Consider the following 26,502-nt stretch of genomic DNA (forward strand, 5'->3'; position numbering starts at 1 on the left):
GACCTGTCTCTCCAGCACCCTGCCTTCCTTCCACTCCCTCAACCCCTGCAGCCACAGAAGCTGGCTCTGAGCATCCTTCCACTCCTCATGTATGTGGTCAGGGGACAGGTTCCTGGGGCTGAAGCCACTAGGCTCCATCCCTTCCTCACAAGTCTTTACTCATGTGACAGGTGTACCCGGAAGGATTCTTTTCTTCCTCCCCAGGATAGAGACTTGCTGAGCCTCAGCTGCTTCATCTAGATAACACATTCACGAGCCAGACGGCCAAGTGTCCCAGTCCTGCTCCAGGGAGGAGGCCACAAGACTGACAGTCAAGGTCAAAAAATACAAGGATGAGTTGAGACACATTTTCTCCAGTGGCTTTAATTGGAAACTTGACACCTCTGAGCTGTGGTACAAGCCTGGCTCTGCCGGGCCCACATCTGGCTCCTGAGCGTCAGGCACGAATAAACATGTCAATTTGGGGTTGAAATTAGAAACCCCGGGGTCCCTCTTCTCCCAGCCCAGAATGTTTCAAACTATGGCAGCTGAATAAACACTAATATAGTTGTCAATGACACCCAGTTATAGATTGTTGTCCTCCTTTGATGCTCAGCCGTCCTCCTATGAGGGGAATTCTTTTGAAATGAAACAAAACTGTGGGATCAAACGCATGTCTATAACTGCACTGAACATCTGCAAGCAGGAAATGTCTAAAAGCAGATGCCGAGTTGGCCACACAGATGTTTAGGACTGAAGAAAACACATGTCCTAGCCCACTTACCACCCAACCCGTGACTCTGCGCGTCCTTGGCTGACTCTCTAAGATTCACCTGCTTGGTTCTAAGGCTTGCTTCTTTGGGACCCAACACAAGGCTGAGTCACAGCTGTGGGGTGTGTGCACTGGTGGCCACTTGATAATCCTGAATTTCTACTACCTGTTCTCCCTAAAAACAACTGAAGACAACTTCACAGTCATAATACCTTCAGCCTCCCCCCATCCCCGTCCCCAAGCCCCAGGGAGGGAAAGGGGAAGACCCCTCCCCTTCACATTAGAGGGAAGTGTGGGGCCAAGGACTTGCTCATGGCTCCACTGCACAGCAAAGAGCTCTTGAAGGCTGCTCCTTTCTCTAGGCAGAGAGAGATGTTTCCCAGTTCATGTTGCCAAAATACGGGAAGACAAAGGTTTGGCTGATTCTCTGCATTTTTCTAATTATATCTTTCTCTCTCTCTCTCTCTCTCTCTCTCTCTCTCTCTCTCCCAAGTGGCCATTTCTAGATTCGAGATTCCTTTTGCAAAACTGAGCTCTGGGATTCCTCCCAGACTCGTCCCTCCCCTCCCCAGTAAAGAGCAAATAGCACCTGGACCCTGCTTGGTCCGCTGCCCTCAGACCCCAGCTGGCCGCAGGGTCTATTGGGAAGAAGACACCACGTAGGCTGTGGCAATGTACTTCTTGCCATTTCCGTAGGTGGTCTTATCCCAGGTGTAGGTTTGGATGGCCAAAGGATAGCCACCCAGGCTCAGATGGCACCTGTAGGGGAAGATCATGAATTGAATTAGCGGAGCCCACAACTTCACCTACCTCTGTTCCAGATGGAAAAGATCTAGTCATCCCGGCAGGAGGGCCCCAGCCCCCCAGACAGAGTGACCTGCATTCCAAAGTCCCTGCTCCAACTCTCTGTTTTCAGCAAGCTTCCCAAGCCCAGACCTTGATGTCTCTCTGCCTCTGGGACAATGCCCTCATCCCCCCAGAGCAATACTCTGCACGCCTCGAGCCGAATGCTTCGGAAATTAGGTGTTTGCTTTCTGCTTCGAGAGTAATAGGACCAGAGCAAGGTACTGCAGCACATGACAATAGGTTGTGAGGCAAGAGGATCTGTAACCCCAGGTCCGTGGTGAGGCAGAGCCCCCCCCCAAATAAAAACAAAAAGTATTAGGACCCAAAACAAGTTCTCAAGTGACAGGGACCAGTTATTATCAACTGCTCTCTTAGGGACTCTCTGGTTCTCCCAAACAGCCTCATGTGCCAACCAGGGAGGCTCAGGGAGGCAGGGCAGTCGCACTGCTGGCTTCTCGGATGCTCCACTTGGGAGGGAAAAGGGGAGGAGATGGCTCCACTGCTCGATGAAGACTGGCTGCTACCAAGCTCATCTAACTACGTAACCATTGAAGGGGAGAACAGTGGTTTCCGAGTGCCCCGGCAGCCTCAGATTCTCCTGATGCTATCCTGGATGGCAATAGTCAGAGACACCCCTTCTGCCACAGTCCCCTGGTCACCCAGTACTCACTTTTTGCCTGGCCTGGTGATGAAGCACAGAGAGTAAAGGGCAAACTCGAACTCAGGGCTGCTGCCGATGAAGACAGAGCCCACTTCTTTGTAGTAGCCATCCCAGTTGAACTGCATGGCCAGGACATCGGGGTAGGAGTCCCACTGCAGAGGAAAGGACAGCCAAGGTTACGTGACAGAACTAGGCAGGCTCCAACACTCAGCTAGTATGTATGCAGGTCCATGAGGAGACACTGGCTTCTTTAAAAAGACAGAAGGGACAGTCTACTGTGCAGAGTGTCTGGGTCCCGCTCAGACCCGCAGTCTGAAGCTATGAGCTTCAAGGTCACTGTAACATCCATGGGCTCAAGCCAGAATACAGGGACATCTGTTCCCTATGGTCCTCCACATGCAGGAGGCCAGTTCATTGCCCCAAATCATCTTCTGGTGTAGGACAGCAAAAGTTTCAAATGAAACATGCAGGTTAGCGCAGTTAGCTAGTCTGAACACTCGGTTAGCGCAGTTAGCCAGTCCGAACATTTGGTTAGCGCAGTTAGCCAGTCTGAACACTCGGGTCACCCTTCAAGGACATCCAGGCCGGGGGTGGAGGAGTGGGGGGATGCATGCCTTTGTTCTCTGCTCCAAAGCCTTGGCCCTTGACCTTAACCCTCCCCTGGGAGGTGGTGCCCTCTGTCTCCCATCCCCAGCAGGTTTGGAGACTTTACCGTTGGTATTGGGGCAGAAACCTGCTCTGAAACAGATGAGGACATGACATCCCTATCCCCTGTTGGGAGGTTGGGAGGGCCAGGGTGAGAAGGAGGTCTGACTGCTTGGAAGGCAGAGGAAGAGCAGGAAGTCCAGCTACCACCAAGGCTCCTCCAGCCCAGGTACTCACAGGCCCGTCGTAATTGTGACTGTAGTAGTCAAGTAGACCCTCCTTCTCCTGCAGGTAGAAGCGGATCCAGTTATGGAAGCCAGTGACCTTGCCTTTCTTCACTTCACCTGTAATGAAGAGTCCAAGGTGGGTGGGTGACGGTCTGGGCTCCCTTTCCATCTCCTCCTCCACAATCCCCTTTCTACCACTCCACACCAAGCCTATCTCCTATGCCCAGGCTCTGACTTCTAGAATACTCATCTGCTTACTTAGCACCTTGCCTGACACCCTCACATGCTCGCCCTTTCTATTTTGGCTCATGGCCTCAGGAGACTCCTTTCTTCTAGACAATCCACCTCCCTGGCATATTCCTCTGACTGTTTGCGAAGGATCAAGCCAGGCTCGGTGGGAACTTTCAGGGATGAAGGGACACACTCGCTTCTATAGGAAGTCCCTAAGCAAAGGGTAGAACCAGAGAACTGCTCAGAGGCAAATAAGCCAGTAAACACTTGCTCACCCTAGACAGAACCCTGGAAACCCAAGACCCTCTTAGATATTCTGAAGCGACTGACATTCGTCAGCATGACGTCTCAGGTGCCTTCACAGTTGGCCTGGGAGTCCCTCCCTGCTCAGTGGCTTGGTGGCCTGTTAACCAATACTCAGGGCTGTCCAGACCCTAAGCAGACATCTTTGTCTCTTCCACTCTTCCCAGCCAAGCAGAGAAGCCTACCAGAGAAGACATGTTCAAAGCCACTCGAGTCCCCTTCATCACTGCCTCTCGAGTAGAGCCCGAACCACATGTTCTTCAAATCGTCCACGAACTCTCGTTCTGAGCTGTAACGGTCTGAAAAAACAAAGACCTCTTCAGGGAGGAGGTGGGTCAGGTCCTGGGAAGCAAGGAAGGACACCTGTTCCAGCGCATCAAGAGAGATGGGCCCAGCAGGCATGGCCAGACTCTCATTATACATGGTCAATGGGCTGAGGAGTACACGAGCACAAACACACACACACACACACACACACACACACACACACACGCACACACAGGGTCTGTCTCTACAGCTTGCTTTTCATGGGAAGTCACGAATAATAAACAAACATAAGAACTAATGTCTCAGATTACTATATAGTCTACCCTATAACAGCAGCGTGAGGAGGAGACGGGCGTCAGGTCTGTGTGTTTTAGGGTTTGGGTTTGGTTGTTGTTTTAGACGGGGTCTCATTAAGAAGCCCTGGGTGTTCTGGAATGCGGTACGTAAAACAGACAGGCCTTGAACTCTCAGAGCTCTGCCTACCTCTACCTTCCAAGGCAAAGGAGGTGGAGCTGGGGCCAGGAAGGGGGGCTGTTGGTGATCACATACCTGGAGGATAAGGACTTCTCTACCCAGAGATCCGAGGAGACATTTCCAGAAGATGGTGAGCAGGAGGGGAGAAAGTCAAGTCAGAGAAGGAAGCAGCACCCAGATCCTTCAAGCCATAGCAGAAAGGCCAGATCTTCTCCAGAGATATGCTCTAGCAATAAAACACCAACAGTGCAGCTCCACCGAGCACTAGCTGCGCTCACACTAGCTGTGTTTACACTAGCTACATACACACCAGCCGCATTCACACTAGCCGTGCTCACACTAGCCGCATTCACACTAGCTGTATTCACACCAGCCGCATTCACACCAGCCGCATTCATACTACCTGTATTCACACTAGTGCACCAAGTGAATCTGTAGCAACACTGAATCTTCACATAACTAATGATACTTGTCAGCCTGAACTTGGAGATGCAGAAACTGAGGTAGACAAAAGCCACAAAACTCATGAAAGAGGACACACGCTGTTAGCCACTGCACTTGACCCCACAGAGTAGGGCTCCAAAGATGGAACTCTTACATTGTGGCAGGTTCTTTGTGGTAGACAGTGGCCTGGTTGATTTTTTTATCAACTTGACACAAGCTAGAGTCATCCGAGAAGAGGGAACCTCAACCTAGATAGTGCCTGTCAGATTGGCATGAAAGCACTTTCTTAACTGATGATTGCCCACTGTGGGCAGTGCTGCCCCTAGGCAGGTGAGCCTGGGATCTCTAAAGGAGCATATGGAGCAAGTCAGGAAACAGTGGTCCTCCATGGCTGGGTTTTTGGTTTGTGTTTGTGTGTGTGTGTGTGTGTGTGTGTGTGTTTTGTTGTTGTTTTGTTTTGTTTTGTTTTTAGCAAAATCCTGCCTCCAGTTTTCCTGCTCAGTATTGGGCTGGAAGTGTCAGATGAAATAAACCCTTTCCTTCCCAAGTTGTCTTTGGCTATACTGTTTATCACAGCAACAGAAACCTAACTAAGACAGTGGATGTGATGAATGGACAAGACAATAGACATGAAGGGTTTTTTTTTTGGGGGGGCAACTATGTGACATGAGCTGTGTTTAAGGGGCCACTCTGACTTGTATGTAAAAAGGTTAATGGTGTCCTATAGGCAAAAGCAGAGAGACCAGTTCTGAAGCCAGTGCTTTCTCCAGTCGGTGGTGGTGGCTTTAGCTAGTGGCAGCAGAGAAGAAGGGGTAAGAAGCACGCGGCTCTGGAACGTGCTTTGGAAGTGGAAGCAATGGAGATGACTGACGGGGAAGCAGGGGCGGGGAGCAGTGGGGTGAAGAGTAAAGTCAAATCCACCGTGCTGGGGCGGCAAGCTCAGGGCAAACCGACTGCCTAGCGTGCACAAGCTAAGCAGGTATAATCTCCTGCCACACACACACACACACATACACTCACACACACTCACAGACACATACATACACACATAGACACACACACATTTGCACACACACACTCACAGACACACACACATACACACACATAGACACATAGACACACATACAGACATACACACTCACAGGCACATAGACACACATACACACACTCACAGACACACACATACATACACACACATATAGACACATAGACACACATACAGACACACACACACTCACAGACACACACTCACAGACACATAGACACACATACACACACTCACAGACACACATACATACACACACTCACAGACACATACATACACACACATAGACACAGACACACACTCACAGACACACACATACATACACACATATATACACATAGATACACACTCATGGACATACACATATATACACGCATTCACATAGACATATATACACATACATACATGTATAATACACACACAGACATACACATATATACATACACATAGATATATACATAGATATACACATATATCAACACACATATACATACACACAGATATACATATACATACACACAGACATACACATATATACATACACATAGATATATACATAGATAAACACATATATAAACACACACATATACATACACACAGATATACATATACATACACACATATTAACATAGACATAAATACACATACACACAGACACACACTCACAGACATACACATACACACATGCACATATATACACATATACACACACTCACAGACATACACAGACACACACACCCTAACTCCTAGGCTTTGGGCATGAGAGCTGATGGATTATGGCGATGTTTTTGAGATGAGAAGACCAAGGGAGGAGCAGGTCTGGGGAAGAGGTGGGAACAGTGAGTTCTTTCTCTTTACACTGTGTTATGTAAATAACAGATAGCTGAGTGGTGTTGTTGAGAAGGCCACTGGGCCCCAAGGGGAAGGTCAGAGCTGAAGTTTTAAATCAGAGACTTCCAGAATTATGTGGAGGATCCAAAACAGATACCGGGAATATTCTCTCCTTTCAAGGACTTAGAACGCTGATGGGAAACAAGCCTGAGTAGACATGATCACAGACAGGCTTCCCAGACCAAATAGCTACCCTTATTAGTACTTGCTGGGCTTCCACTCTGATACACCACAAGCATCAGTCCTCAAAGACCTCCTGTCACAGATAAGACTGGGAGAGGTGACATCCAAACTGCGAAGGTCTGCCATGTGCTACCAAACCACATCCCTGCCACCACATGATTTATATTGAGTAGCAGTTTGGTTAACTCACATTCTGGAGTTTAGGAAATCAAATATCGAGTGCTGGCATCTGAGAAGGGCCAGGCGAAGCAGGTATACTAAAGAGAGGTGGAGTCTATAATAAATGATAGTCCATGAATCTGAAGTTGAGTCAGCTCCCAAAGTTCTCACCTCTGGTTACCATTAACACACGGCACTAGAGATTATGGGGTTTGTTCGTTTGTTTGTTTGTTTGTTTGGTGGGGGTCCAAGACAAGGTTTCTCTATGGAGTCCTAGCTGTCCTGGAACTTGCATTGTAGACGAGGCTGGCTAAGAGCTCAGAGATCCGCCTGCCTCTGCCCTCCGAGTACTGGAATTAAAGGTGTGCACAGCTGCCACCACCAACAACAACAACTGGCTGAGATTACATTTCTAATAACGTGGAATTTGGGAGGCTCCTTGACACCATAACACCACAATCGCACGGGTGGTAACAGAACTCAAACCAAGTCTGTCTGATCTGAGTTGTTTTGAGCCATATTCAAATATCTCATACTCTAAAGATATGCTGGCTTGAGCCATCGGAGCCTTCGTAAACATAACAGAATAGCGGGATCCTGGCTGAGGGAGAGGGGGGTGAGTGCTGCGAAGCCTGAGCTAAGTATTCGAAAACGGCTTCCGATTCCTTGCTCCCTTAGAACTTCCGGCCTGGCTGGACTTCCGGTTCTCTTACTAAGAACCAAGGGCTTACTTAGCCCAGCCGTTCTCAACCTTACCTCTCTGGCAAACCATCATCTCTAAAAAAATGTTTACATTATGATTCATAACAGTAGTAAAATTACTGTTAAGAAGTAGCAAGGAAAATAATTTTATGATTGGGGTCACCTCAACATAAGGAACTGTATTTTAAGGGTAGCAGCATTCCAAAGGTTGAGAAACACCGGCATGCCTGTCTCTCACGTGTTTACTGCAGAGCAGGCACCAGGGGGCATCCCAGGATCGCATGTAGCTTAGAGAATCCCTCACATGTTTCACCTCTAACAACCGTTGGTAACTGTTGTTGTCTAAGGTTGCAGACAGGTTTGCCAGGATGCAGTCCCCAGGGCCAGCAACGGAGACCCATACTGATCCGCCTCTGAGACGGAGTCCGGCTTGCCAGAGTTCAGGAAAGGAATCTGGAGTACACTAACAAACAGAACCTAGAGCCAGGAAGTCCCAAAACCAAAACCCTTTTTGGACTGATGTGCATGAATTTGTATCTGAGGTGGTCCAGCCAGACCTCTTACCAAGAGAGAGGCTCTCTGAGCCTTGGCCAGTTCTCTGTTACTGCCCAGAAGGAGGTGGCGGGAACCCAAAACTGTGGCTTCTAATGTGACTCTGAGATCGGTGAGGTGACTGAAAAGTGCCCAGAGTAGGAGAAGAGCTGGGGATGGGGACCCTCAGCCCCTTTCAAAGGTAGAGAACTCACAAGATATCTGACATCCAATCAAAAGATGGGATGCTATAAGCAAGCCAGAAGGCCATCCTGCTCCTGCTAGAGCCCAGATCTCAGTGGCTTGTCTGTGGCCGTTTCTGGATGTTACTAGCCTCTGTTGCTTGTTCTCACTCCCTGCCCCACCCCACCCCATCTCCACTCCCACAGAGACCTCAGCGGTGTCTGGTTCTCCTGGAGACGCCTCACCCCACAGCTTTGAGCAGCAGAGAAGGCTCACTCACTTTGGTGATGGAGAAAGCTATAGAGTTCCTTCATGACAGCCGTCTTCATGACCTCCCTCAGGAAGACGCCCTGCTCCTCCAGCTGCTGGGCACTGAAGTGCTCCCCATGGCCTGTGGCCCGCTGGTAATTGTTGAGTAAGTTGATAAAGGCTGCATAGGTAGGCTTGGAGAACAGCTTCTCGTTGACGTAAGTGAAGAGCCTGGGTAAGATGGAGACCCATTGAGAGACCTGAATGTGCGCTTGAAACTCTCCCCCAATCTTCCAGAAAGACCCAGGCAGGACACAGAAATGGCTTCAGGAGCTAGGGGCAACTTGAGGTGTTTTTTTGGGAGGGTGTTGTTTTTATGGTTTAGTGTGGCTTGGGGTTTTGAATGAGGGTTTTTCTATGTAGCCTGGTCATCCTGGAATTTACTTCGTAGACCAGGCTGGCCTGGAATTCATAGAGATCCATTTACCTTGGTTACCCAAGTCCAGGGATTAAGGGAGTGTATCACCGACACCGGACTGAGTTGCAGCCAACTCTGAGGTCTGTTTCCTTCCATCTCACCTCTTGGAAGGCCAGCCACAGGAACCTGGCTATACAGCCACCTAAGCTCAAGGTGATGTCTTTGTTTCTGGACACCAGTTGTCCATGTCAGAGGGACAGACATCATCTCCCTTTGCATTTGCCTGACTTGAGGAGCAAAGAGCCAAGACATCAAAGGAAGTGCAGGTGGAGGAGAGACAGGGCTAGGGGCACTCACGGCTCTGGGCATCGATCCACTTGGTTCCTTGTCTCTGACGGGGAGATCCGGTTTTGACTGTTAAGGACAATGTCTTCCTTCTGGGCTTTATTGGTATCTACCCTGTAGATGGTCTCGGAGATACTCTCAAGCTCCTCCTTAGTGACGGCATCACTGCTGTGGGAGAAACCCTCTGAGAGGAATTGAGAGACGGCATGAGAACTAGAGAGAGGCAGAGCACCAACTGTCTGAAGATCAGTGTGTCCCCCTTGTCCCCCTCTTGTCCCCTTCTGGAAGCTTGCTCTAGTGACGGGGAACACTGCCCAGTATACTGTAGTTAGAGGGCGGGAAGGTAAAAGACCCCTAAGACCAGCACATGTCACAGCCACCGTGTGCCCAGAATGATATCACCCTTTGGCACCAAGGCTCCCAGACGGCTTATCCAATTGGCCAGCCCAGTCCAGAGTTTCTGAGTAGCAGGTCTGGACCATCCTCTCCTAAGGATTCTCAGCTGCTGCTGCCGGTCCAAGGACCACACTGGGAGAACTCTAGACAGTTCCCGCGTGTCTGGGCCTACGCTGACGGAGCAGACTGACCGTGATCACCACCACACAGGCTGTCAAAATCTTCACAGCAGTTCCCAAACTCTGGGCAGCGGTCGTTACAGTGGCAAGGGTGGTGCTTGTCGTAGGCTTCCCGGCAGCGGCCCTGGCAGGAGCTCGGTGCAGAGTACAGGTCTAAGAGGGCAGAGAGGCGGGTTGAGTCCCTGGCAACCTCTAGAGGGTATGCTAGGAGCCTAAAGACCAGCCCTTCTACCCACACCCCTAGCTTGACTCCTTGCTAAAGGTCTCCTGGAAAAATCCATCGCTACCACCAACAAACAAGCATAGCTTCTTGCACACTCTGCCATCAGGAAATCCTTCACTTTCTGATGTTGGGCCTGTTGTTTTTATAATCTCTCCACTCTAAAAATAAAATCCCTTTCATTTCCCTCCTCAGGCCTTGGATGCTTTCCTGGCCACCCCTCCCATCCCCTCGGCTGCTTGGATCATGCCAGTGTCTCCCCTGGACTGTTCCAGATTCATTCTTCTGGCTTAGGCCTGGGTCCTTGCACCCGGTGTGGCACCATTTCCCTTTGTCACCCCCCGGGTGTCCCCATCTGGGCTTCAAGCTTACGGCTGGTTGGGATCTCGTCCTCTGGATCCAGGAATGCCTTTGGCTCTGGGGGACCTTCTTCAGCTATGACATAGGAAAATAAAGTCACCATCCATGCTGGGATTTCCCTCCAGCTTTCTCCCCGGTGCTGGGCTTCCCACCCTGGAGGCAAGCACGTGTGTCAAAAGGGTATCCGGACACCCCACCACAGCCCTTATCTGACACAGGAGGCTGAGGACTGAAAATGGAAGGCTTTCCAAGGTCAGATGACTGAAAATTTAAACAAAACAAAACAAAACAAAAATAATTTCCCCAGGTGACAAATCTCCTACCATTCTGGCATTTGGTGTCCACTGCGCCCAAAAGATATAAAAAGAAAAATATGTTTAAAAAAAAAAAAAAAGGAAGAGACAGGAGAGCCCCTTCTGAATTGAAAACCAGCTTGAGTTGCCCCACATGAATAGAGCAGTTTAGCATTCTCCAAATGACGAGAGACTCTCGGTTGAGAACACCCTGTTCCTATTAAGAGGGTAAGTGGGGACCCACCTCTCCCTGGGGGGCTGGGCAGGTGTTAAGTATTATTGAAGCACGGTTAAGAATCTGTTCGAAATCACTGCTAATAGTAGGATGCATTCTTCAGGTTCTTCCTGTAAGTCCTCCTTATGACGTTTGCCCGTAAGTCAGCGTGGGATGGGACAGTTTGACTCCCTAACTGGCAGCCTCAGATGCCCGGGGTTAAAAGACTGTTCTCAAAACAGCTAGCCATACCAGCTGCGTGCCAGCTCCAGCGTGTGGAGGAAGCCACCAGATGATGGCAGCTGCTTACTCCGGATCCTGAAACCACAGTCCCCGGCACAACCATCTCAAACGGTTAGCAGCGCCCTGTCACCAGCTTCTGAGGACTGTAACAGCTTACACCCAAGCCGACCAGAGGCAGAGCCCTTCCCCTGCTGACATAACCCCGCTTAGCCGTGGGTCACACACAGCCTCATGTAGGCTCACATAACTGAGTACGGGGTCACAGAGAACTTGTCACCAGTAAAATGTTTCTGGACAGGCAATGGGTGGGAAAAAAAAATTAAACCCAAAATAAAACATGTAATGAATCTGACGTGTTTCTGGCAGGATTCAATCACACGTCATGTGACCCCACTGCACGTTTGGCTCTGAACATACAGCATACACTGTGCCTGTCGCCACAGCGCGCAGGCCCAACAAGTCCGTTCTAGCTCAGGACTGCAGAGAGTTATGAATTGCATGGCCCTTTGCTCTTCTCGCCACCCCTCCGCTCCCCATGACTGCTTGGGTTATCCCAGTGTCCCCCCGAGAGATCCAGCCTCATTCTTCTGGCTTAGGACCGGTTCTATTAAATGTTTAGTGAGAAGGGCCCTCGGGTGGACCAGGCTGGCTTTAAACTCGCTATGTAGCTAAAGAGAGCCTTGAACCCCTAGGCTTTCTGCTTCCACTTCCCAAGTGCTAGGGGTTACAGGCATGCACCACCATACTTGGCTATTACAGTGAATGTTTGATATACCTGTTTTATACAGCTATGTGCCCAGGGTCATGTAAAAGTCTCTCAGGCATAAAGGAGTCCCAAGTGGAAACAGTTTAAGAAGCTTGGTGTGATGGAGGGAGGAATGATCGCAACGATCTCAAAAGGCTGATGCCACAACTGGAGTAAGCGCCAAGCTTTATCTGCACACTGTGACTGGTGCTAACACACCTTCTCTCCAACTTCAGCATCAGGCTTCAGGATCTGGGCAGGAGACGCCCACCTGTGTTTCCCATCCTGGCCCTGTGACATTGAACCTAGGAAAATGCCTCCCCCCCCCAGCCCCTGCCCAGCATCCTCGCTCCCCTTTGAGAGTGGGCTGACCTGAACCCAAATTAAAAGGCAGCAACTGGGCCGGAAAAATCAAGCTAGCCATCACAACAGCTAGAGGGTAGAGGTCAGGAAGGGTGGAGCGGGGAAGGGGGGTGTGCGGAAGGGAACCATGGGAAATGTGTGCTGCTTTTAAGGCAGGCTTTAGCTCCTGGGAGAAAGTAAAGTCAAGGCCCATTGTGGATTATGAGACATTCGGCCACTCCGTTCATTGGACCATTAACACATGATTACCGCTCCTGCTGGGTCAAAGAACCACGCAGAGGGTGAGTGAACAGTTCTTACTGGTTAGGCCTGTCATGCGCTCGGAATCACCTGTCTCGGTAAGAGTGACCTCAGTTCCAATCTTGTTCTCACCCTAAGTTTCATAAAAGGTCACCGATAAGGCAACAAGGTGGTAGGCTTGATCCTTGGAACCCCTCTGTGGGGGTTTGAACATGCTTGGCCCAGGGGGTGGCACTATTAGGGGGTGTGGCCTTGCTGGAGTGGGTGTGGTCTTGTTGGAGGAAGTGAGTCACTTCAGGGGGTGGGTTTGGAGACCCTCCTCCTAACCACGTGGGAGACAGTCTTCTCCCAGCTACCTCCAGAACAAGTGATAGAACTCCAGCCCCTCCTGCACCACGCCTGCCCGGATGCTGCCAGGTTCCCGCCTTGATGATAAAGGACTGAATCTCTGTGCTTGTAAACCAGCCCCAATTAAATGTTGTGCTTTGTAAGATTTGCCATGGTCACAGTATCTGTTCGCAGCCGTAAAACCCTCCCACTGTGTAGCATCTTTCTCACTTGGCCACATTCATTTTCTTCACTGGCTCCTCATCACCCTTTCCTTACCCTTTGTAGACGTCACCGTGAATCCCCAAACCACGAAGCTACCAGCTAGAGGTGGCTTTGGGGGACATTGATTTGCTCTCCCAGATCTCCTAGTTAAGTTCTGTCACATTCAAGGGATTCATTCCACCTCTGTAAGTGGCAGAAGCAGGCGATCGAACAGAAAGAGAGGCAGTAGTTGCTTCCTCAGGGATAGACTCCTTGACCGAGGCCAGAGCAGATCGCAGGGTCAACTTCAGTTAAGAGCCATAGAACAGCTGTGGGATCCTGGTGCTCCAGGCCCCCACAAAAGCTGTCACACTTACAGAGCCCCGAGGACCAGTATCCTAGACCCACGCAAGAGCTATAACACTTATAGAATAAAAGTCCTGGTATCAGAGGCCTGCCCAAGAGCTGAATCCTAGAAAGTTCCTCCTGCTGTCCCTCCCATCTGCTGCTTCACTCGCTGCTGTCATATACTGAGGCACGCAGAAGCTGCCAAGGACAGTAGTTGAAATGCTCCTTGTATACCCAAGATTTCTACCCAGGTAGAAGAAAAGGATACCAGCCAGCTGATGGGCAGCACCCCCCCCCCCAACTGCTAGCCGGACTCAAGAGAACGTTCTCGGGCATTAACGGATATGAGATGCCATCTTCCTGTTCTTCCTGGCTTCACCTGGCAAAACAGCATGTTTGTCTCGCTGCCTATTCCTTTACCAGAAAGGCTGAGTGACTGAAACCTTGACTTTGGGCAGAGGGGGATCAAGTAAGAATGGAGAAGAGGAAAGGCTATTTCAAAGGGTCTCAACTCCCCCTCTCATCACACGGTGGAGCACAGCTGCCCAGACCCACAAAGAAAGGGCAGCACTCCGATGGCTCTGAAACTGTTGGTGAGATGACTGGCTAGCCCTGCACCATCACCATCAGGACCACAAGTCAGTTTATTCACCCAGATGAGGCTCAACCCATTGCTGAGTTAGTGCCAGGCTGTGTTGCAAGTGTTGGAAATCTACACACGCCTTAGCTACATTCTATGCTGAATAGACTTTTGTGAGTTGAGCCAGACTTTCAACCAGTCCAAGATATTTTGTATAGAAAAAAAATTAAAAAGCTCTGAGCTGCAGATCAGAAAGTGGGGGCTGAAATGGCTCGCAGGTTGGCTTTGCTCTGTCTTAAAAGGCCAGCATGATGGCTCAGGGTGAATAGCCCTTTCTGTACCTGCTGAGTGATTAGCCCAGTGAGCCACAGTCCTGGCACAGCAGGAAAAGCTGGGCTCTGGTTCTGCCAGTTAGCTCTGGGCCTGGGCCTGCTCATTAGGACCTGTGCAAGTAGATATATAGGTGCATTTTGTGTAAACTGGAGAGTGTTTCACGTGAGTGGAAGCAAACTTAGGAGGGGCTCGTGGCTGGGTCAACAGAAGACACCTTTGAGCAAATTAAGAAATGGAGTTCCGCCAGGCGGTGGTGATGCACGCCTTTAGTCCTAGCACTCGAGAGGCTAGTATGAAGCCAGCCTGGTCTATGGAGTGAGTTCCAAGACAGCCAGGGCTACACAGAGAAACCTTGTGCCCACCCCCAAAGCAAAAACAACAATGAAAGGAGCCCGGGGTTGGGAGTCTCTTAGCAAACATGGGTGTTCTCCAGAGCTCACATCTTGTGAGAAGGATGAGCACTGCATTTTGCTCTAGCTTGCCAGCTCAGCCAACCTGTATAACCACACAGACCTGTCACCCTGTCATCTATGACCGGGCTTTCCATCACCCGTGACTATGCTTTCCCAACTGGTGTGGGGTACATGGTTTGACAGCAAACCCAGAAAGGCGTCATGTCACAACAGCAGATGATCCTTCTACACAGGAGTCTACAGCACTGCAAACGTCTAAACAAGGAGTCCGTTCAACTGATTTTTCAAGGTCTGGAGAGATGGCATAACAGTTAAGAGCAGTGGCGCAACTGGAAGAAGTTAGATTCCCAGCACACGTGTCGGGTGGCTTGCAGCTGCCCATAACTCCAGTTCCAGGGAGCTAACACCTTCTGGCCTTCTTAGCTACACACACACACACACACACACACACACACACACACACATTACTCACTCACTCACACATGCTCACATAAATAAAAAAAATATATTTAAAAAACAATTTGTCAACAAGTATTCACTTAGCTGGGCCTGGGTGCAAAAAGCCTGTAACCTTAGCCATCTTTGGCAGGCTGCAGAGGAAGATCATAGTTCAAGGCCAGCTTGTGCTACATAGTGAGTTCAAGACTGACCTTGGAAACTTAGTCATATCCTGTCTCAAAACAGAAAGTAGAAAATGAGCTGAGAATACATCTCAGTAGAGGAGTACCTTCCTCACAGACCTGAGGCCCGTGGTTCAATCTCCAGTCCTGAGGAGGGAGAAATGCATTTGGATTTGTGCTGGTAGAGAAATAAATGGCCTTCGGGGAAGGGCATGTCTTGCTTTTTTGTTTTGTTTTGTTTTGCTGTTTGTTAGTTGTTGTTATTGTTGTTATTTTGAGACAGATTCTCACTATGTAGCCCCGGCTATCCTGGAACTCACCGTATCTACCATGTTGGCTTCCAACTCATGGAGCTCCACCTGCCTCTGCCTCCCAGAGGACAGGGATTTAAAGCTGTGTGCTACTTCCACCCGGCATGGGAAAGGAAGTTGAAAGCCATGGCTGTTCAGTGGGTTCCCTGGAGAAGCCCCATCTTTGTTATGACATCACAGAGGCCCTGCTATTTTCCCAGGTTCATGAAGAATGTGAGTGCTGCCTACCACTTATGTGTGTACTTTCCAGTGTGACCGATAGTGAGTAATGTCACATATACCAAAGTGTCACTTTGTTCTCCGATTGGGGGGGTGGGGAGAAGTGCTTAAGCTTTCGAGATATTGTTAATCCTGATGGTTTCCACAGATCGTCCAAGTCAATAGCATCTGCCCTACTTTACTTTAGGAACTTCTTAGAAAACCTGAGACTGGCAATCACCAAATCCCTGATCCTTGTAACCTTGTAATCTCTGCTCTCCACGCTCTCCTCCTGGGTCCTAGAACCCTCTCCTCAGTCTCCAGCCTTGCTCTGGACACATGGACACCAATCCAGACATGCACACAGTCTGGCCTGCTGTGTCTCCAACCATTCATCCCTCAGATGTCTCACCAGTGCACAGATGTTCATAGTCGTCACAGCAGTCATCATGTTGGGGACACCGGCGATCACACTGGCAGACAGCACCCCGGTTAAATTTCTCATTACAGCGAGACGTGCACGACTCCAGGTTTCCTGTGACAGTCAAGACCACCGGTTCAGCGTTTCAGGGACCCCACACTTTTCCTAAATCGCCCCTGCAGGAGAGCTCAGGGACAGATAGGGGAGGCCATTGCTGCCTGCAAGACAAGCTTGCTTACAGCCTCCCAACTCAGTATAGACCTTCTCCACTCTCAGCCTGCCCGGTGTGATCCCGGACTCAGAGCACCAACCAGGGGCTCAGACTCAGGTGCCTGTTGACTTGAGGGACCCCATGACAGAAACAAGCAAAGAGGCAGTGTGTGAGCAGTAAGAAGATGGTCACAAACTCCACAGCCGTGGCCTGACCAGAATCTACTGCCACTTCCCAGACACAGCGGATGTAGCCAGAGCTCCCAGATTACAAAAAAAAAAAAAAAAAAAAAAAAAAACTTCATTTAGGGGTGAAATTTTCTCAGATTTTCAACTCCCACCAGGCTGAAGAAAGAGGTCAGTGGCCAGAAGGAGAGTCACTGCCACTCCCCTAGGCCGCCCCTCCCTGCTCTCCCGTCTTCTCCCCTCCTTCACCCTTCTTTCCACCCTACCCCCTGTCACATCTTCGCTCCTTCTAGCTTCTGGAATGCATTCTGTGCTTGGGTGGGGAACAAGGCCCATGTGGGTGAGAACTGGGCTTTGGGACAGGATTCTGTTATGCAACCGCAGACCACATCCCATGCCCCAGACAAACCGCTTACAGAAGCAAGCTTTTGGTCACAAGGGGCATATGACCAGAACTTTTGTTTTGTTTTCTCTGTTTTGTTTTGATTTTCAAGACAGGGTTTCTCTGTGTAGCCCCGGCTGCCCTGGAACTCACTCTGTAGACCAGGCTGGCCTCGAACTCAGAGATTCCCCTGCCTCAGCTTGGATTAAAGGTGTGTGCCACCACACCTGGCAATGACCAGAACTTCTGCAAAGAACAAGACAAGCAGGCTACCACTCTAAAAGAGAAACCAGGTCCCACTGTGCCCACTATTACAGCAAATGGGGAGCAGAAGGTGGAGGAGAGGTCTCCCCACTTTTGACTGAGGATGTTTTTGTGGTGACTCCTGAGGTCTCGGGGTCAGGAACACTGAGCCGGGGAACCAGCCTGAGGACTGTGCAGAATCAGGGTCAGAGTCAGAAGCCAGGCACTTGTTTATAATGCCAGGACTTGTGAGATAGAGGCAGGAGGATCAGGTGTTCAAGACCAGCCTTGATAACAGAAGCTCAAAGTCAGCCTGAGCTGCATCAGATTTTATCTCAAAAGAAGGAGAAAAAGAAAAAGAAGAGAGAGAGAGAGAGAGAGAGAGAGAGAGAGAGAGAGAGAGAGAGAGAGAGAGATGCCATGAGCGCCTGGATTGGTTCAATGAGGAAATATAAACCTAACTTAGACCACAGGGCTGGAGTTGTCCTTGAACTTAGAACTACAGCAAGGAGGGGCTTGCACTAAATTGATTGATAAAGTAACACTTTTGTATTGATATTTGGGCAAGGACTGGAGCAAGAGGAAACTTGACATTTACAGCTGAGCATGTACCCAGACTAGAAAGGGAGAGAGAAGCATTTTTGCCTCAAGTGAGACGTGGAGTTGGGGTCATATCATGCCTAAGGAGGGGTGCACAGCAGGGCGAGGCTGGACTCCGGATTGGAACCCTGGTTATCATGCCTTCCGGCTGTGCGAGCCTGGGCAAGTTATTGAACTTTCTGTGGCTCTGTTTTTTTTTAATCTGTAAAAATAGGAAAAAACTGGAGTCTATCTCATAGGCCATGTATGAGAATTCAGTGAGTTAGCATTGGCAAGGCGCTTCCTGTGGCGTGTGACACAGAACAGAACCATTTCGGTATTTGTTATGTAAATAAACAATGGCAGCATTCCACATCCATATCAAAGATGGCAGATGTCCAGACTGGCTGCAGCAATGGTCCCGGTCAGGGAACCTGCACACAAACTCCTTTGCACTCCCTCCCCTGGTTCAGCTGGGCCGTGCTATGAGCTGGTTGTTAGCACACGTGTGTGCGTTGGGAATGTTTTGTTTACCTGATGATGTCATCGTCATTATGGGTCTATTCTTCACATCTGAGAGGTGTCAGGTCCAGGTTAAACCAGGTCCCGAGGCCACAGGGCCTCCAACACACCCAAGGAGACGGGGCATTGCTCCAGGGGATTGTCCCCAAAGGAGGCCAAGCCCAAGGCCACTTTTGCATCCAAGCACACAGGGAACCCCTCATGAATCTTAAGTCATCTCACTTGGCACCTAAACGCCAAGGTCTTAAGAAAAAGTAGTGTTCAGTACAGGAAGGCTGGGTCAGCTGCTTGCCCTACCAGCCTGGCAGAACACCCAGAGTCCCGAGGGAGGGAACGCTAGCAAGCAAGGGGCCTTGCTCTTAATGGGCCACCGAGGCAGAGTCCTAGGGTGGAATTCGCCGCCTGCATTCTAGGGCTGGCAGGAATAGAGAACAACTGAATAGCTGGCTGCGGAGCCCAGGAGACCTCTCCCAGTGGCCCATGCTGTGGAGCTCAGGAGAGCTCTCCCAGTGGCCCATGCTGTGGAACCCAGGAGAGCTCTCCCAGTGGCCCATGCTGTGTGCTTTTCTCATCTCTCTGCCTTGGAGCAGGTCTCATGTTCCTCTGTGAATTTGTTTTGCTTCAAGGTAACTCTGTGTCATGGGAGTGGCAGGCTAGGGTGGGAGGGATTTTTGTCCTCACAGGGAATCTCAGTGTGCTGTAGTGGGGACATTAGATGACTCCTCCCTGTGACTCTGGGTTCCCACCCAGTGCCTCCCTTTGTCACAAAGCCTTTGTATAAACCTCACTCACCAAGCTAGGGCTGACATCACTGCTCCAGCAGCCTATGTCCCTCGCCCCTCTGCCTCATCTCTACCTCTCTTCTGCCTTCCTTCATCTTGTCTGTCCTCTCAGCCCCGGGTCCCCCTTCCACTCCCTGTTCAGAGCCCCGATTCCCTCCCCCGTGGAGAGCTACACTTCTGTACCTCCTCTCAGACCATAGCATGCCACAACTTCCACAGCTCTTTCTCCACTGGCCATCAATAAAGGTTGGTGCCATGCCTGGATAGACAGAAGATCCCTATACATCAGCCCTCAGGCCCCTTGGCAACCGAGGCATCCCCACATGATGGTCTCCTAGGAAAACCCAGGAGTTATTCCCATGGAAACCCAGTGAACCAAAAACCTTCACCTCCAAGACCAGCAGCTTCCTGCCTCTGTTCGCTTGAACCAGCCGAGGCCTTGGAAGGCGTCTGGCTTGTCAACCACGGCCTGTGCCTGGCCGTGACGCCTGGTGTGGCTCACACTTTGGTATCCAGGTCTGAAGATGCTGGACGCTCACTGCTGCCTGCCGGTGTCCCTCCGTCCACTCTCCCCTCACCTCCCATCATGTAACAGCAGAGGCTAATCATCACTTTCAGCCCTAGTCACCCAGGGCTGCCTGCACCTTTGAAACCACTACAGCCATGCCCTCGGGGACCTCCTCCAAGGACCATATGTCTCCCACGCAGTCCTATCCCAAGCCCCGTGACCATCCTCCTACACTAGTTAGTCCCACACGCTCTCCTCTATTCCCTCAGTGGGCAGACCTGAGGCAAGGTCCCGAGCCTACGTAGGCGTCCCCTTCTTTCCCTTCTTCCTCTTCCATTCCAGCCCTAAGCAGAGCTGAGTCCTCGAAGAGGTGCCTGTAGTGTCGAGTGCCATGGGAATGGCTTCTCCCCTCCATGCCTTCCCTATTTAGGAATCCCCCTGGGGTTTCTCTGTGTGTCCCCTGATGGGGATGATAGCAAAAGCTGGCTCCTCCTAGAAATCTTTATGCTACAGCCCCGACAAGTCCCAACGGGCTGAGCCCTCGACTGCTCCTCCTGCTTTGACTTATCAGATCCTGTTCACAGTCTGAGGCAGGATCACCCTGGGAGGCTGGAATGGCAGGAACTCTGACTCTCATGGAACTCAGCCCCCTCCCTCGGCCCTCCTGCCTACCACCCACTAATCGCTAATTAACACAGCAGCAGCAACAGCAGCTCTTGCACAGTTATGGAACAGGAAAGTGTCCCTTTCCTCTTCCAGTCCCCACCTCCTTCCATCACTACCTGCAAATGCAAGGCACATCCCTTCTCTACCTTTCAGCTCCCCCTAACCTGGGGCAACCCCACCCCCATCCCCATCACGCTAACCATTCATTCGTTGGTTCGTTCGTTCCCAAATTAGACAGGGCTCACCTCTGAGTCAGGGGCTATGATTTTTTTCTCCTGAGCCCACCCATCCCCTAACGCCCACCTATCACCAGGCAGCTGAAGAACAAATGACCAAGGGCATCCAGGTAACTCTAACTCAGCAACCTCCTTCCCTTTCAAACCATGTAGTAGCCCCAATAAAACAAAACCTTATCCAAGTATGGAGTCTGGTTTTTCTAGTGATGTTGGAGCTGATCCTCCAAGACCTCAGCTCTGTAATCCCCCCGCATCATTAGCCAACTTCAGAGCCTGATCCTGTAACCTCAAGCAAGGGCAGGTCAAATGGTCCACCGGGTTAGGACATCATTCATCCCCTGTTATGCCCCAGCCCTCTGTTCTTTAGGCAACCCAGTCTACACCTGTGCCCACCAGAGAATGACTTACCAGCCCAGGCTAGACCACAGAGAATAGCCACTATAAAAGGAACATGGGCCTTCATGATGCCACCTGCAGCAGAGCGGCCGTTGGACTTCCCACCACAATCAAGATGAACGTCACGGTGCCCAGATGAGCCGTATCCCTCAGGCCGATCCTTTTAAAGACACCAGGACTTGTGGATCTGGTGTGGCTGGATCCTTCCAGGAAGGAAAAGGGGGAGGGATGGATCACAGATGGATAGGAGGTAGAGAGGAGGAAGGGGGAGGGGGAGGGGCCCCACAGCTGTTTGAAGCCTAAGAGAAGGTGACTAAGCAGGCAGGTAATGCCAGATGTTTAAAACAGGTAATGCTTGCTATTTGTAGCTGGAAAATAGGCCACACTAGCAGACGCAGCAAGACGAACCTAGTTTGGCAGGTTCTCTATTCAAGTGAGAAGCACTGATGTGTTCATCTTTGGATGATCTATTCTAAACACCCACTTACCCCCAGTCACAGACCTGGGCTGCTGGAGACTGTAGCTCTAGACACCCATTCGAACTGCGGTGGTCACATAGCTGATGCATTTCTCATTCAGTATAGAAATCACTTCCGTGATCCCAAGTGCTTGTGAGACTGTCCCTTGAGTGCCATCATTCTTGAAGAGGTTGGGGTACATCCTCTCCGAACTGCTCGTCTCCCCTCACAGATATCATTCTTAACCCCTAGGACTCTACAGCCTAAGAAGGACCAGCATAGAGAAAATTAGTTAAGGCGTCTGGGGGAAAGACATCAGGACACTAAGTCAGCATTCATCAGCTCATTCACGCAGAGGTGACTTGTGGAGAAACTTGGATTCTCTGCTGGCTAGGTTTTACAACAACTTGGCACCCACTAGGGTCATCTGGGAAGAAGGAATGATGCCCCTATAGGCAAACCTTTGAGGCATTTCCATGGTGGATGACTGACATGGGAAGTCCAGCCCACTGTGGGCGGTGCCAACCTTGGCCATGCAGGCTTGGGTTGTCTAAGAAAGCAGGCTGAACAAGTCACAGGAGCAAGCCAGTGAGCAGTGTTCCTCCATGGCTTCAGTTCCTGCCTTTACGTTCCTATCTTAGGTTCCTGCCCTTGGTGATGAGTTGTAACTGGAGGATTGTAAGACAAATTAAACCTTTTCCTCTACAAGTTGTTTCGGGTTGTTTTACCACAGCAATAGAAACCCTAACTAAGCCGGATGCTCACGTCATCGTAGACAAGCACCCCCGACAGGCTTCTCTATCTGCTGGTCATCTAGGAACCCCAGTGCTCCCCCTTCTCAGTTCTCCTGCAGCCAGACGCTCACATAGGCTTCTGTCTTGACAAACTTTTCCAGGGAGCCACCATGGAAACTCCAGAAGACTGGGACCAGCGTGGGGAAGGATCCAGAGAGGTGCATGGTGAAGGGTGAGGGGAAAGAATGCCAAGGGGAAGGGTCTGAGGCTGCTAGGGCTGGGAGCAGGCAGCCATCAGAGATGTGGGAAGTGGGCATCCAATCTGGTGAGAGCTACCCAGCCGCCATTTTATAATAAGTGTTATGTTGTAACTGGGTTTAGGCCTTAACAAGTCTCTCTGTGAGTTATCTATCTATTCTCTTTATTGATCTGTTTGCCTACCTACAACCTACCTATTTCATCTGTGTGTCTATCTGTCTGTCTGCCTGCCTGTCTCCATCTGTGTGTGTGTATGGATCTGTCTGTCTGACTGTCTCCATCTCTCTGCCTCTGTGTGTGTGTCTATGGGTCTGTCTGTCTGTTTGTCTTTCTGACTGTCTCCATTTCTCTGTCTCTGTGTGTGTGTGTGTGTGTGTCTGCCTGTCTCTCTATTTGTGTGTATGTGTGTCTATGTTTATAGGAATGACTCCAGGGACACGCATGCTACCATACATATGTGGAGGTCAGAGGGCAACCTCGGTATTGGTTCTTGTTTAAGACAAGATGTCTATCGTCTCTGGTGGTGTTCCCAGGCTCACGGGCCTGTGAGCTTCCAGACATTCTCCTGTCTGCACCACCTCCTGTATTCCCAAAGGAGTTCTGGGCTTTGCAGATTCAGGCACTGCTCTGTCTGGCCTTTATTTGTATTTTGGGATCCTAACTCGGGTTCTTGTGTTTTCATAGCAAGCTGTCTCCCCAGTCCCTGGGCTCTGGCCTTCTGAAAACCATTGACTTCTGCAGGTAAAAAATACACATGGACCCAGCAACAGTCCTCTGCCCACCGGGCTCACTGGGAACCAGGACCTGGCAGGGTCAGAGGTAGAGATGGAGAGAGACAGAGACAGAGACAGAGACAGACAGACAGACACACACACAGACACACACACACACAGAGAGAGAGAGAGAGAGAGAGAGACAGACAGACAGACAGACAGACAGACAGACAGACAGACAGACAGACAGAGACTGGCCCCAGGAATATAAAATGTCCCCAGGCCAGCCTATACTCTACCATGCTGGTCCTGTGAAACCAAGACCAAATAATGTCAACACGGAGCAGAGTCTGGAAGAACTTTTTTCAACTCTCCCAGCTCTGGGAGGTCTGGATTACATTTCCAGGGTTGGGGTGGGGAGGGGCAGATTCAGCTTCCAAAGAGACCCCAGTACATAAAGATGCTCTCTCCAGGCTGTGGCCTAGGCCTAGGAAGAAAGCCCAGCCAGGCCATTCCCATCTGATCTCACTAAGGCTCACAGCTGGCCACATGTGGGTTCCTTTCCTACAGCAGTTTGAATGCTACACAGCCCAGTAGGCTTTCCAAGCCTTTTCCTTTGAAGTCTGCAGGCAGCCTGACTTTCAGCATCACGGTTAGTTATTGCCTGGGCCCACCCTCTCCGAGTCCTGGGCTGTGGGTATGGTTCAGCCCCCACCCATGCTGACCTCTGTGTAGAACCCCCTCTGCTCACTGTCTGTCCTGACAGACTCTGCTCTGGATATCAGATATCATTTCATGCCTCTGGCACATCAGTCACCTCTCCATGGCACCAGTTAACCCCTGCACTGCCACTTAACCTTGTACCCACCCAGCCATTTCTGTGGCTCATCTCTGAAATTCCTTCAGACAGAGAATCCCAAGTCCCCTCAGCTGCTTGATCTGGCCATCTCACACATGTTAGAGAACAGTCACTATGTGTCCAGGAATGGTCTTAAGAAAGCATGAAGGGACTGAGCAGCCTCACACATTATCCCTTGTCACTAAGGACCTGACTAAAGATATTAGCAAATAAAAGCAGCAGATGACTTATCCTGTACACTGAAGGGAATTGGACCCAGGAAGTAGGACCCAGGGATTCATGCTGAAGTTGTAGCTTATAAGAACTGTTTTTAACTATTTTATGAGCTTTTGTGTCTTTTTTCTTGTTAGGGTGTGCATGTGTGTGTGTGTGTGTGTGTGTTTTGACACAGGGTTTTCTATAGCCCAGGCTGACCTTGAACTCACTATGAAGCTGTGATGGTTTGTATATGCTCAGCCCAGTGAGTGGCACTATTAGAAGTTGTGGCCCTGTTGGAGTAGGTGTGTCACTGTGGGTGTGAGCTATAAGATTCTCATCTTATTTGCCTGAAAGTGAGTATTCTGCTAGCAGCCTTCAGATGAAGATGTAGAACTCTCAGCTCCTCCTGCCACATGCCTGCCTGGATGCTGCCATGCTCCTGCCTTGATAATGAACTGAACCTCTGACCCTGTAAGCCAGGCCCAGTTAAATGTTGTCCTTATAAGAGTTGCCTTGGTCGTGGTGCCTACTGAAGTAAACCCTAACTAAGACAGAAGTCAAGGGTGATGTTGAATTCCTGACCCTCCAGCTCCCAAGCTTGGGGATTACAGAGCGAGAGCCTCCTGGTATTTATATGCACGTATTTGTAGCCAATGGGAATTGCAGGTAGAACCTAAGCTCTCAAGCTCTCTGTGGTGGCAGGGTTGTGGTTTGTCCCTCAAGGGCTCACATTTTGGAAGTTTGTTCCTAGGTGTGTTGATATAGAGGTGGTGGGTCTTTAAGAGGTAGTGCCTAGGGGTTGGAGAGATGGCTCAGCCTTTAAGAACACTGCTCAAGCCGGATGTGGTGAAGCACACCTTTAATCCCAGCACTCAGGAGGCAGAGGCAGGCGGATTTCTGAGTTCGAGGCCAGCCTGGTCTACAAAGTGAGTTCCAGGACAGCCAAAGCTACACAGAGAAACCCTGTCTCGAAAAACAAAACAAAACAAAACAAAAACAAACAAACGAAACACTGCTCTTCCAGAGGTCCTGAGTTCAATTTCTAGCAACCACATGACAGCTCACAACCATCTGTAATGAGATCTGATGTCACCTTCTGGTGTGTCTGAAGGCAGTGACAGTGTACTCATATACATAAAATAAATACATCATATTTTTTTTAAAAAAAGAGATAGACCCCAATGGGGTGCGACTAGGGCGTTGTTCTCATGGGATCCCCAAGGTTAGTTCTCCCTGAGAGGCTGTGATACAAGCAAGCCTGGCCTCTCCACCTTGTCTAGAGCTCCAATGTCTACTTCCTACAAACACTTCCTTATGATGCCATACACCACTGGGCCCACACCAAAGCCTGAAACAATGGAAGTTCACATCATCTCTGGCTTCTGGCCTCCAACCTCTTCCTAAGCCAGACATTGCATGCCTAAAATCTCAGCTTTCTGGAGGTTGAGGCAAGAAAATATAAGTATCATGATGGACGTCTGTTAAATACTTCATAGTGAAACCTGGTCTCAAACCAACCAGACAAAAATTCCACCTTTTTCCTTTATGAACGTATCTAATGTCTGGTATTTTACTACAGCAACATCAAACTAACACACCACTAGTATATATTAATTTTGGTGGTACAACTTCAAGGGACAGCCAACATGGCAGGGTGAGAGATAGATAGACAGAACCCAGGATTCTAGCAGCTTCTGAATTGGTAACATAGTTTCCTGCTCTTTTTGTGGATGTAATGACCTGCATACTTGAAACACTTGCAGAATGGCAGGCAACTGTGCCAGTGTTTGTTTTATACACCTCAACAGTGCTGATGAAGTAAAATTGCTATCACAGGGCCTCCACCCACTCTGGAAAGAGTCTAGGCTCGGCACGCACACAAAGCCACGGATGGGACTGGCAGACAGACATAAGGAGCCTCAAGGAGACAGCAAGGCTGTGAGCAAAGGTGTGTGTGTGTGTGTGTGTGTGTGTGTGTGTGTGTGTGTGTGTGTGAGAGAGAGAGAGAG

General features: G+C 50.0%; 1 protein-coding gene across 2 annotated transcripts; it reads right to left on the reverse strand.

The window, feature by feature from the left end:
- Positions 1-347: 347 nt before the first annotated feature.
- Positions 348-21,476, reverse strand: Endou (endonuclease, poly(U) specific). Of its 2 annotated transcripts, XM_021217092.1 has the most exons (10): positions 21,286-21,476; positions 16,555-16,677; positions 10,723-10,785; positions 10,143-10,283; positions 9,568-9,739; positions 8,824-9,023; positions 3,850-3,963; positions 3,141-3,247; positions 2,268-2,410; positions 348-1,510 (listed from the first exon to the last, which is right to left on the reverse strand). In XM_021217092.1, the coding sequence occupies exons 1-10, from the start codon at positions 21,338-21,340 to the stop codon at positions 1,390-1,392; spliced, it is 1,239 nt and encodes a 412-aa protein (XP_021072751.1). In that variant the 5' UTR covers positions 21,341-21,476; the 3' UTR covers positions 348-1,389. The 2 variants fall into 2 exon arrangements, with proteins under 2 accessions (XP_021072751.1, XP_021072750.1); XM_021217091.1 differs by lacking the exons at positions 16,555-16,677; positions 21,286-21,476 and adding an exon at positions 10,863-11,181.
- Positions 21,477-26,502: the final 5,026 nt, after the last annotated feature.

Source organism: Mus pahari, chromosome 17, assembly GCF_900095145.1.
Source record: "Mus pahari chromosome 17, PAHARI_EIJ_v1.1, whole genome shotgun sequence".
NCBI classification, from domain to species: domain Eukaryota; kingdom Metazoa; phylum Chordata; class Mammalia; order Rodentia; family Muridae; genus Mus; species Mus pahari.